This window comes from Strigops habroptila, chromosome 2, assembly GCF_004027225.2.
Source record: "Strigops habroptila isolate Jane chromosome 2, bStrHab1.2.pri, whole genome shotgun sequence".
Lineage (NCBI taxonomy): Eukaryota > Metazoa > Chordata > Aves > Psittaciformes > Psittacidae > Strigops > Strigops habroptila.
In genome coordinates this window covers 13,234,882-13,248,167 of record NC_044278.2, presented here as the reverse complement: position 1 = coordinate 13,248,167, position 13,286 = coordinate 13,234,882, and the positions used below count along the sequence as shown (strand labels likewise).

The 13,286-nt window shown below is 40.3% G+C and overlaps 1 protein-coding gene across 3 annotated transcripts in view; it reads left to right on the top strand.

Annotated features, from left to right (window-relative positions):
- CRYBG3 (crystallin beta-gamma domain containing 3) overlaps window positions 1-13,286 on the top strand; it is a 95,874-nt gene that overhangs the window by 22,737 nt on the left and 59,851 nt on the right. For 2 of the 3 annotated variants that reach the window (XM_030472038.1, XM_030472040.1), the window contains exon 3: window positions 5,845-6,281. In XM_030472038.1, the coding sequence (XP_030327898.1) occupies window positions 5,845-6,281 (437 nt within the window). Of the gene's footprint in view, window positions 1-5,844; window positions 6,282-12,320; window positions 12,394-13,286 lie in introns of those variants that run through there. The other variant, XM_030472039.1, reaches the window with a different exon arrangement.

Below are 13,286 nucleotides of genomic sequence, written 5' to 3'. Positions count from 1 at the left end.
TGGTTGAGAATGCGTAACTTCTTTTACTCACAGTAGCTGAAAAAACAAAAGCCTGTTTCATGTGTGGAGTTGACATACCTCAGTGTGTCCCACTCATTGCAAACAAGTGAGAGATTACACCAAAGAAGCTTTAGCCTCCCAGAGAAGGGAAATCTGAGAAACATTCAGTAGTGACTCTTTGTGGGGATATACTAGTCTCCCAGCAGCTCAAGCTATTTCACTGGGGGTTTTGTTTAGCATGCAAAATGTACATACTGTAACATATGAATGAGATGCTCATAATGGTTAAACGAAACGCAGCCATCTCAGCTATGTTGACAGGTCAAAGCTAAGGCTAGGAATGTGGTTAATTTTATAGTATTAGAGGTAGCAATGCCTAAACATGCTACTTTGCGCACCCAACACTTCAATCTGAAAGCCTTTTAAACTGTTTCTACATGCTCGCAAAAAGAAATTCTGGAACAGTGCTGTGACCACTTCTTGGATGAGTCAGTTGGGATGTTGGGTTTAAATGGCTTGTTGAAGGTCCCTGGGGTGAATCAATGACAATCCCAAAATCCTGATAGCTGGCCATGTTCTCTCGCAACCGCAAGTGAGATGCAGTGGTTAAAGTGCACACACAGTGCACGGAATGTCCTCCATCAGCAGCTCCCAGTGCCGCAGGACAGGCGGTCTGTGGTCTGTGAGAGGTCTACACACGGGTGTCTGGAGTTTCTGCTTCATAATGAGCATTCGCTTGCTGGGAGTGAAATCCGAAATGTCTGGCTGTTGTGGCTGGAAGCTAATTCTTTGTTCGCAGAGATCTGTGTTTTAATGCTGTTAATGTTTTCATTTCATTCACTTGTTAGGGCAATAAAAGAGATTGTATTCTTGGCAGACAGACATAACCCCTGCTGAATGAGAACCTCTGGCAATTTGAACTTCTGCCACCTGACTGCTGAGAGACACCAGCTACCAGGGTGGCTGTTCTCAGCTGATGTGGGAGGCAAAGCAGACACTCTTCAGGGTGCTGTTGCACTGCTGGAGCTGCTCTCTGCATTTTGAGGGGCTCATACTGGTAGCAAGCCCTGTGCCTGATTGTGTAGGTGCAGTTAGGTGTATGTCTGTGCTACAGTCAGGAGTGTATTACAGCCTGGAAAACATACCTAGTCTGCCATTGAGTAAATTAGCTCACATGAGTGTCACGCTTGAGACGTGACATCGTGGGCTTGTCTTCTGACTCCCGGCTGCCAGGTTTCCCTGCACTGGTTGCCCCAGAAAGGTGAGCCTGCACAACTTGACTGCACAGTAGATACAGCTTCAGTCATCGCTGCAGTCTCTGCAGTCACCTGATTTAAGTCATAATCTTGTTTCATGCTCTGCTGAGCTTCCCCTCTACACCAGCCTCATTGCATGTGAGGCCACAGGACCATAGGATAATTCAGGTTGAAAGGAGCCCAGGATGTCATCTAGTCCAACCTCCTGCTTAAAGCAGGCTCAGCTGTAAGGTCAGGCCAGGTTACCCAGGGTTTGCCCAGTGAAACTTTTGAATAACAAGTTGCTAAAAGAATAAAAGCTAGTTAAAGCTTTATGAAGCATGTCACAAGCAGGAAAGCTCGTGGAGAGTGGGAAAGGGAAGGCGAGGGGAAGACAGTCTCTATACAAAAGGAGCAGAAGGACAAAACTATGGCAGGAAAACTTATATTTGCGTCAGCAAGGATCTCAAACGGGATCTGGCAGGTAGGTTTTTATTCAGGAACTGTTGTTTGTGTGGTAAGCCTGAGAATCTGTTCGGGCTGCTCTAACACTGGAAAGGACTTTTTATTTTTATTTTTTTAACTGATGACATGAAGTGTAACTAATACAAGAGTCACTGGTATTCTCCAGTGTTGTGAACATCAAACTGCACAAGCCTAACTGTAACGCAGATGCAACTTCTCTGTCAAGGTCATCTAAAGCCTCTGACTGTTGAATACTGGTGACATTTACCAGGGAAAGGGTTACTTTGTGTATACCCTACCCTCTTGCCTTTTTTTCCTTGCTTGGAGTTTCTGTCAGCAACAAGCTTGGAGAGAGGCATGGGAAATAATAAGTAAGTGAAAGTTGTCATGTTACTGCCTTGTGGAATTGCCATCATACTGCTATGCGTCAGGCACTTGTGCCTGAAGGTTCCTGCTGTGTTAAAGGCTTACTGGCTTTACAGATCATGTGCTTTTGTCTCAGTAATTTGAATTTGGCATTATCTTAAAATACAAACTTTAGAATTTGTAGCGCGAACAGTTTTGTTTGTATAATGCCTAAACAATGGTTCAAACTTTGAATTGAGCTTTTATGGGCAAATGTTAAAGCACCAATAGCTCATGCTGCCTCTTACAGGAAAGGCAAAGTGAAGCAGGAGGGAGAGTAAGTGGAGAGTAGGATTGATTATATTGAAGGGAAGAAAGAAGGATTTGCATAGTTTCTGTGTTGGGACTTAATATCCGCATGTATCTTCAAGTTAGCACAGTGTAAATGTTCTCCAGGGCTTTTTTTAATGCAAGAGACTATTTATGGTTAAAGGTATGGAAGGACCCTTTCATATTAAAACTTCCCGTTCTTTTGATTTACCGAAAGATAAATAAGGAAAGAAAGATTAAAGGGGAAGGAAAGCCTAAATAGATTTCTTTTTCTGGAAACAGAGACTACAAAACAGCTTTTCATGCAGGGCATGATTTATGTTTACAAATAAGAAGCACAGGCTTTACAAGTGTTATGTCTCAGAGCTGCTAGGGGAAGAATTTCACATGTAGATATTTAGCCATATTTGAAGTCTTAGTTATCTGTAGGAAAAAAGCCTCCACATCAGTTCCTGAATACAAATTACTTTAGAAAAAACAACAAACAACTAATAAAAAAATACTAAACTGTTGTCAAGTTTTTAATATAATGTTTTCTTTTATAGTTAATGCACTTAGCTGTTAACTTCATAGATATCGTAGTAGTTAATATAAATGTTTATAGCCTATAATGGTTTATCTGCAGAGAAAATAATGAGATTTGTGTGCACTTCCTGCATGGAGATATGCTTTTAAATTGACAAAATTAAGTGAATGACGCCAATCACAGAACAAGGGAGAAATGCCCTCCCTCACTAAAAGTTGTATCAAAACCTGGTAATGAAGAATGCTGAGATATTAAAGTAAAAGAAGAAACTGTGGCAGTAGAACTTTGAAGTTGACTATGATGAATCATAGAATCATAGAATAGGTAGGGTTGGAAAGGACCTTAAAATCATCTAGTTCCGACCCCCTTACCATGGGCAGGGACACCTCGCACTAAACCATGTTGCCCAAGGCTCCGTCCAGCCTGGTCTTGAACACTGCCAGGGATGGAGCATTCACAACTTCCTTGGGCAGCCTGTTCCAGTGCCTCACCACCCTCACAGTAAGGAACTTCTTCCTTATATCTAACCTGAACTTCCCCTGTTTCAGTTTAAACCCATCACCCCTTGTCCTATCACTACAGTCCCTAATAAAGACTCCCTCTCCAGCATCCTTGTAGGCCCCCTGCAGACACTGGAAGCTACACTGAGGTCTCCATGTAGCTTCTCTTCTCCAGGCTGAACAGCCCCAACTTTCTCAGCCTGTCCTCATACGGGAGGTGCTCCAGCCCTCTTATCATCCTTGTGGCCCTCCTCTGGACTTGCTCCAACAGCTCCATGTCCTTCTTATGTTGAGGACACCGGAACCGCAGACAGTGCTGCAAGTGGGATCTCACGACAGCAGAGTAATTTTGGATATTTTTTTCCCCCCCTTGTTTCTGTTTTGCATTTGTTCGTGCAAAATACTTAGTTCCTATGAGATAAAGTTAATTGTTCAAGAGATTCATCCCAGGTTTGCATGTTACTTGCATAGTTTGCCTAATTCTGAAAATACCAGCCAGCACTGTGGTGCATCTGTAGGCTTCACTGTTGTCTTCATTTCTGGAGTGGGTTTGAGTAGAGTTGACTTGTAAAGTAGTAAATCCTTGAATACTATAGGGATGACTACATCCCTTTGCTGACCTGTCCACTAATGATTAGTGCAGTATGTGCAGAATCAGGTGGGATTTGTCATAGGTGGGATGAAAAAAAGCTAGAGTTTGACTCAGCCTGCTTTAGAAAGTTTACTTAGAAGTTTTATGTGGTTAAGTGTCTTGTCTGTGTGAAGAAACCAGGTTGTATGGATTTCTTAAGGACAAATTAGTGGCATTCAATTTCTGTTCTCACCTAAACAATTCCATTTTCAACACATACATCTGATCACTTAATATTAAGCAGTTGCACCTGTTCTTTGTATGAAAAAGGTGAAAAAATACTTCTTGAAGCTTAAAGACCAATGCTCCAGTATCACTAAGTATAACTTGCAAGTTTTTAAGAGGTTGCTGTTCCCGAAGGATTAAACTGTGCTCATTAAAACACTTTTTTCATCATGAACATGATCCTGGATGGACTATTAACAAATCAAGTTGAAATAGGACTATTGACCTAATGAAAATAGTAGCTTTCTGCTTAGATTAAATGGGTAGGTGTTATCCAATTCAAACCAATTACTCTTACCCAAAGATATTGTTGACACAACTAAAATTTGTATAGGACTTTTTATTCATATTCTCCTTTCCTTCTGAGCAGAACAGATTTCACCTAAGAAAAGCAGGAGTAACTTTATTCTGTTTTAATAAACACAGTTGAAACAGGGTTTGAAATTACAAGGATTGTACTGTAAAGATAAAATAGGCAGCAATAGCATGTGGCACCTACCAAAAAGGGTTAGGATCAGGGGGAGGTATTTCCCAGAGCATTTTAGTCCAGGGAAAGAGCATTTGCAGATTGTGAAGCTGAAAACATGGCTCCATGTGGTGTTTGTGAAGCCTACCAGTGAAGTTGCATCATCTTTTGGGGCAGATGGTGTCGGCACAAGTAGCATGGGCTTGGGCAGTGGTTCCTGGATCTGTAAGAGAAGCTGAAGGGAATTCAAGGGTGTAAATGGATGAGGAACAGAGCTTGTGTTGTCCCTGGGGTAGATGCTCAGCTGAGTTGTGGAAAGAAATGAACAGGTGGTTTAAATGAGGTGAAGCCCTGCCTTAATTATTTTCAGTTAGCTGGCAGAGCTGATAGGTGGTTCAGAAGGTTCTGGGTGCAGGGATGGTGGTGTAGGACTTTGGCTGTATGGAAAACTGTGCAGTTTCGGCATGGTAGACTGTGGAGCTGTGTGAGTCTACAAATAGATTTGGAAATAGAGCCGTGCAGTTAATTGTCTGTGGAGTTGAAGAAAATCTGGCTACAGGGTGCAACGTGGCAGAGAGCAGGTAGGATTAATCTCTGGCACATGAGTTTGTTTTATCCAAATTCTATTCTTGATTCTCCTGGTTTTTAAAGAAGTGCAGGTTACCCTATGTTTAAGGCTGTGGTATGTTTGTGTTTTGCTATCATGTTCCTGCATATATTTGCAAGCTGAAAACTGTTCATCTCACAAGCACATACAGATTTGTTTGTGAAACTCTGCTTTTTGAGCAGATTAGAGTCTGAAGTGTGAAAATTTGTTCCTTCTTCCTCATAATTTTCCTGCCAGTTGAAGCAATTGTTCTCCATCTGTCCTTCTGTATTTTACTTCCACAGCAGCTGCTTTGTCAATCTTCTATGTAGCCTATGTAGTCCTCGTGACTTTTTGTAGAATAAGGACTTTTTTAGTACAAAGAAAGAAGAGAGCACAGGGCTTTGGTCCGAAAACAAACCTTAAAACAACAGATCTGAAAGAAATACAATGTGTAGGAGAAAATTAAGGAATTTGGGACTGTGCGAAAATGACAGGAAACATCATCTTTATGTGCTTCTTGTATTTATCTTAGGTTCGTCAAAATGAAGAGAAGAACCATTCCACAGAAGAACTTAGCAAGTCTGAAATCCAGGAGGAGCTGAAAAAGGCTAATAGCCTTCCCAGTTTGATTCCTGGAATCAAAACAGTGGATAAAGACAAGCAACCCCGAGAAGGTTTCTTTCATTTTCTTGGAAGCTTATTTAATATTGCCACAAGATCTTCTTTGGTAGAATCTAAACCCTCTACCTTCCAAGATGAACCCAACAGATGTGAAAAGGATTTACAGAACACAAATACCCTTCCGGAGGACGTGCAGCCAGAGCAGCTGAAAATTGAAGAGTCTGTCTGTTCCACAGCTAGAATAAAAGAGGATTCTGTAAATAAAGATGGTGCCATCTTAAATAATATTGGGAAAGATAGCTCACAGGGTCTGCCAGCAGGCTGGAAACGATCTGCAGATGGACAAAAGTAAGTTTCATAATTTAGTGTTAAATACGTTAGTGTTTGTGCATGTGTGTGTGCACAGAGCTACCTTGACTAAGTTTTGCTGACTGTATGATGAATGACCATCATTTCTAAGGATGGTTGGAGTGTCTCTGACTCAACTTTGTGCAAAGCTCTTGTAGCAGCTACCTTAAACAAGTGAGGAAAAGCAGACTATATATATTATAACTTTAAACTATGTTTTCTAGAAGTCTTCTGAGTGTGGATACATATAGTGTAGATCTGTCAGTTAAGAGAAGTTAAAGTTAGAAATACTTTTGTTTTGGTAGATCTACTTAAAAAAAACCCAAAACAAATCAACTATAAAGAGCTCATTTCCATCCGTATTGTGGGCTGAATAAAGGTTTGAATGTTTGTCCTTTTTATATCTAACTAGTTCAGTGGTTTTACTTCTACGAATAAGGTTTCCTCATTTTTAAATTATCTTTCCTGGTTTATTTGACTTGGTGATTTTTGCTTATGTGTTTTGGTTCCCTCTGTTCTTTGGGGTTTCCCTGTAATGTAGAAAAGGTTATATAAAATACTCATTTAGCTTAAATATGGAAGATCCTTAACATTCCTGTAATATTTCCAAAAAAGATTATTAAAAAAAAAAAAAATGGTGCCAAGGGCACCAATGTGTGTTTGAGAGTAGAAAAGCAAAAACATTGGCTGTGGTCCACACCATGTGTTACAAAATCTTTCTGACTGTGCCATAAACATAGGTAATAGTATTTAAAAAACGTTTGTAGCTGTTATGTTGAATATTTGAGTATATATGGGCTGTATGTTGAGTATTTGATTGTGTGTGCTGTACTCCAGTATAGCATAGGTTTGTAGTTAGGTGTGTATGTATGCATATGATACCTGTCCAGTTTTCGATGGGTGTGTAGATTGCGGACTTGTCCACAGGCAGTGAATCTGTAAGTAATGTTTACTCAGATTTGTGGTACTCCACAGGATATTTATTTTAAATTTACACCGAAAGTAATGATTTGGGGTAACCAGTAAGTCTGTCGCAGTGCTCCTGCTTGTATTGCAGGATGGAAGGATGTACTGAGAAGAAACACCTCTTTTTTTTCTTTTAACTTTTAAAGCTAATTCAAGTTGAGCTCAGTATATTTATCTGTGGCATGTGAAGTATTTAATCTCCATGTAGGAGGTCAGAGATTCCAAAACTAGCTGCATAATGAATTTCATTTCCATGTTGGGTATGTCTGCAGCACTCTGTCCTTATTTATTATTCAGTAGACTAATGATTTGAGGCATCTTGTCATTCACCTTTATATTATAAATGTAATGGCTAATCAGGATATGGATAGGCCTTGTGATAACTATTCAGGTGAATGTAAGACTCTTATTTCCGCCACCAAAATACGGTACTGTTTGTAGTTAATAGTGGTTGTGTTCTCGTGAGTACTGTGGTTTGGTCTGTGACATGTGGTTGACTAGTTTTTATTGCAGATTCTTATCATAGAAGCATACATCCGACAGAAGCTTTTTCCTAAGTGCATGTGGCAGCCCAGCACCGTCACTCCACTGACTAATACAGAAGAAAATTTCTTGTTCTCTTAGTTGTCTGGAGAGGCCTAGGAGCACCGTGTTATTCAGTCTAGTCCCTGAAAAAACTCTATTTCTTGAAACTTGTTGGACAGGCTGGCTTGTTGCATCAGTCTTTTGCCTGCTATTTGCTGTTTTGATAGCATACTCTGGAAACTGGCATTTTCTTGTCTCAGAGAGCTTAGTGAAAAAAGACAGTAGATATTAATTGATCTTTTTCACTTTTTACTTCATGTAGTTTCTTCCACATTGTATCTCAGCATAATTTCTGCTGCACATTCTTCAATGTTTGCTGCACTTCTCACTCTTGCCACCCACAGCTACTGATTGCCTTATTCAGTTTGCAGTGGTAGTTTGTCCTCTATGCAGTTTCTTTTTTTTCCCTTACACTCTTTCTCAACAAAGTCAATCCTCTTACATGCTGTGCTCCTCTAACTTACCTAGAGTTTCTCCTGTATTCAAACAAATAATAATCTTGGAGATTCAACTGAAGGCCTGGTATGTGGTGAACTAAACATGGCAATTGGAGCCTGCAGTAAGTGGATGGGTGGCAGCCATGGTCAACCCTTAGAAAGTCAGTCTTTCTCTTTTCGGTTTTTTACCTCCAGTCCCCTGGCTGACGCAATAAGAGCTGGTGCACATTTTTGCTTCTAGGTAGAAATCTGTGACTGCTGATGGCTTTTCAAAGTGTACACATGAGCTTTGTCTGACTTTCCCATTTTATTGATGCTTCCAGGCCTGTGGATAGGAGGGGTGGGAGTGACAGAATGTCTTGGGACTTTTTGCTGCTCTGTTCGTTTTATACTGCTGCATTTGAGATCTTGACCAGGAAACCGATAAGGTGCTGGATAAACTGTGCACAGTTTAGAGGGTCATATGGTCTCAGTCCTCATTTGCTTCTTGTGAATTCTTCTTCAGAACAGTGTGCATTAATAAGTTTGGCTTACAGACTTCGGAAGGTGGGAGTATTAACTTACTGAAGTAACCTTCTTGCTCTGTGCAAGTATTTTTGAGTTATTTTGGGGTTTTTCAAAGTTGCAGCTGGCATTTTCGTATAGACCACATTTTGACATTGTCCTATATTGTTAGATGACCTATGCAAATCAGTGTAGATTTGTCTCAGTATAGATTACCTGTCTCATGGGCAGGCAAGCATTATAAAAAAAAATCTGTGTTGCTAGCTTGGAGGTAGGGAGTACGTTGGTCTATGTACAGAATAGAGTTTTTCCATGGAAAATTCCTTTTTTAAAATGGAAGAAAATTTATGGGGTTTTCATTGCAGCTGTTGTAAAATTGGTCAAACGCTAAACCAGTCATTTTCCTTTTAGGCTCATTCTCAAAAGGACAGTGTTCATTCTGCCTTTTTTGGCTGAGGATGCAAACAAGTTAATCTCAGCGTAACTTTCGTGTATATTTTTCTCTGACTACTCAATGTGAACTGTGTTTCTGAAGCATTTAATAAAGAGAAATTGAAATGACAGTGTGGAAGCAGAGGTTTGTGCTGTTTACCTTTAAAAAAAAATTTGAATAGAGGATAACCCTTTTCCTGTTATGGAAGTGATAATGCCATGTTCTTCTCCTCTAACGTTTCTTCTTCTTTAATTATGCCATGTTTCTTTTAAAAGTTTAAAGGATATAGAGCAGTTTTTTCTCTTCTGTACTGGCAAGCTTCTTTACTAAATATTAACTAACTGGTATTCATTTAGCATAGTTAAACTGTGAAAGTGCTCCTGATTGCTTATGGTTGGCTAGATAGTTTTGTAGAAAAGACTAAGAAGTAATTGAAAGTGGGTGCTAAAACCACACAAATAATTGGGGAGGGGAGTGTGGAAGCTGTAAAACAAAGGAACAGGGAGGTCTATGGATACCGTGAAGGGAAGGGATGATGCGAATATGGTTTTTTGCTAATTTGTTGAAGATTGGGTCCCAAAAGATAGAAGAGATATGCTAGTGATCTGTATAAATTCAAAGGTACTATTGATTTCATTGATTGTGATGTTAAACTGCAATTTTAGCATGTAATGTTAGCATAGAATTTAATTAAGTTGTCTTAAGGATCTTTACAAATCCTTAAGACAACTGCATTATTAATCTTATAACTGTTGCCTTTGTCATGAAGAACATTTACATTAATTTGTTAATTCTAAACTACTGTGAAATATTTAATCGAAGGTTATCTGTGGTTAAGGAGGAGGTTGCAACAATAAGTGAAAGGGACTGTTGTTAGAGTGCATAACCTAACCCAAAACCAAATAACCTTCAGAACTATAATATATACCAAATGGTCTCAGATGCCTCTACCCAGACAGCTTCATTAACCTCATATCCTTAAAGCAATATTTTGCAAAATACAGTGAAATCGGACTGCTCTGACCTGTAGGCTGAGGTTAATTTTGCCCTCAGTAGGAGGTCTGCCACTTGCTAAAGACTCAAGTTTCCAGGCCTTGAGCCAAAGAAAGTGGAATTCATGAGCTCAGTCCGTGGAGTACGTGTTTGTAAGGGACAAAACGTGTAGGTCACATTATTCCTCCATCACCCTGGCTGGTTGGCTCAGAGGTAATTGTGCCTTAAGGGCTTCTGCTCCTGTAATCCAGACAGTGGAAAGTGGTAATGGAGGAGCACAGATTGCAGAATCATGATAAATTTGGCTAAGGCTCTAGACAACAACTACTGTGGACAGTAATAATTCCAACACTGAAGATGGCCGAGGAGAGTTGGCTTGGCAAAGTCTTGAGTTACTACATCCCTTAGTCTTCCATTTGTCTGAGGTGGTCAAAGATTTCCTTGCTCCTGGGAAGTGAAGCAAGCAATTGGGCTTGCAGTGTTCTATAAAAGGTTAATGATGAAGAGGTGAGATTGGTAAAATATAAAGTACAGTTTTGAAGTAATGCTTACAAAGCTGTAAGTGGAAAAGAAAAATGCAAAGTAAGGTATGTACTAAGCACAGGAAAATCTCTTGGGTAAAATGGCAACTCTTGAGTATAACAGGCCACAGTGGCAGAGGGTTAACTATAGACATGAAAAGTTCATGTTTAGTTTTAGCCTTTGCACTCCTCCTTAATGATGATAAAAGCCAACCTTTAACTGATGAAATAAGCCCTAAAAACAAAACCATGGAACAGTAGGGATGCGCTTCGCCTGATTTCTCACTGCTAAGTCTAGTGTGAGGTGTCCCTGCCCATGGCAGGGATTTGGAACTAGATGATCTTAAGGTCCTTTCCAACCCAACCCATTCTGTGATTTTACATGCAGGAGAACAAGATTTCACAACTATAAAAGATGAATTTGATCTTGTTTTCCTTTTAATGTAAAATTCATTCAGTTAGATATATATATTGCCTTTCACTAACAATAAATGATTTGGAGCTTGACAATGGAGGCTCTGTCTCTAAGGCTCCTGAGAATGAACTTCCTGCAGTACATACCTGCCATCTTCTTGAGAATACTGGTCATGGTAGTCTTGTAATAGGCAGTACTCTTCTACAGGTGACTGAGAACACAACTCTGACTATTTTCCTTTTTTGGCCTCCCTTCCCCTTCACCCCTGGGGAAGGTGGGGGAAGTAATGACCCAGATCTGTTCTATTGATTGCTTGCCACTTGCCTGTCTTCTAGATCTTTTTACTTTTGTAACATCCGGTGGCAATAAGTGGATGTTGCATAAAGTGATGTGCAAAACAATACTACTTGTGAAACTGCACAGCTTGTTCTGGAGTTTAGCGAGAAGCAAGATGCATTGCTGAACATGGTTGATGAGATGACAATAAAATTTGTACCCACTTTTAAATGTTTTGATAATAAAATCCTCACCACTGGTTAAGATGCTAATACTCCACAAAATATTCAAGATCCTGACTTCTCCCTTCTGTTATGAACCTTGTGGACTTGGAAGTGAGAAAGAACTCCCAGCCTCACAACTGCAAGGATTTTATAACTGTAGGTAGAAGAGGAGAGGGGGTGATTTCAAAAACAAATGCTCAAAACAGAATGCTTTTACACTGTACCCTACCAGGAGCCAAGTCCTTGTAATAGTTAAGCGAGAGCATTGCAAACTATTTAATTCAGAAAATTAAATAGAGAGATAGCCTTGAGGAGAGACAAATTTCTGACCATTTATAGTTCTGCTGTGTTACACGTTGTTTTTTGTGAGGGGTTGTTTTGATTTCTTTTAAAGTGTGGTAAGCCCGTTGCTATACATATAATTGCATAGTATTTTCCATCTTAGTACTGTCAAAAAAACTGACCTTTTATTTTGCTCTGCTGTAAATATGTCTAATAAAATCCTTCAGGTCTACATAATTCTGGTTAACATTTCTGTTTTAGAGCTTGTCATTCACTCTTGTGTTACTGGTCAGATGCAGGCTTGTGGTGATACAGAAGCTATACACCCCTTTAGTTTGTCTGATGGATTGTGTATTGTGGTTTTGATTCAGTCAGTAGCAGCGGCATTCATCTTTCCCTACAAATGCCTTTGGCAGACAGTCAAGAGTAAATGAGCGGAAAATAAATCACTTAATTCCAAGCAATGTTCTCACCAGGTAATTCCTGAGGAATAATGCAGAAGAGTGAGGAAGCTGCTGCTGCATTTGTTGAAATCAAATCTGTCTTGTGGTCAGAGCTATGTCCTCCTCTGTAATTGCCTTCCCAGATCCCATTTTGTGTACAGGACCTGAACATTTAAAGCCATAAGTGTACACACAGCACAGCAGTGTCCATCCATCTTTGAAAGCATCTGTTAGGTGATGACAGTAAGAGGAAAACAAGAGCACTGTATTGATTTACTTCTGTTATACTAATACCTGCATAAAGATTCCCATTGTACAGGCAAATATACATAGTTATATAGTAATAAACAGCCTATCGGAGGCAGGAGAGACAGCTGCTTTCCTTTGTAGTAAGAGGTTGCCTTGGTGGTGGCTCTGGGGAACACCAGGACAGCTGTGGACCCCAGGTAGTCCTGCCTGCATGTGTCCTGCATGCCTGCAAACACTGCTGTTTGGACCTAGATTGGTTAGTTTTGGTCATAATTCCCTGATGCAGTTTGCCACACAGACACTTGAAGCAGCACAAGGAGGAGTGGGAGGCAGAGGTATGCATCTTGGGGTGGGGAAAATAGTGAGGGAGAAGGGAGGTGTAATAATTTATCTTCTGACAGCTTTCTGCCTCCTGTCTTCAGAAGCAGGCTTGGATGTTCAGTGTTGTTCAGTTCCTGGTGCTCAGGTGGACAGGGAGTCATTGCTGAGTGTGACCTGCTGCCACTTGAGAGAGGTGTAAACTATGTGGGTAGCTCCACCCTTCTAGGATAGCCTAATATGGCCCAAAATGGATTTAGAAGGCTGTCCTCAGGAAAGCATCAGGATCATCTTGCCCCTTATTCTCTTGGCGAACTGTGGAGGGAGACTTCCAGCAATGATTGCAGGGATACTACCCA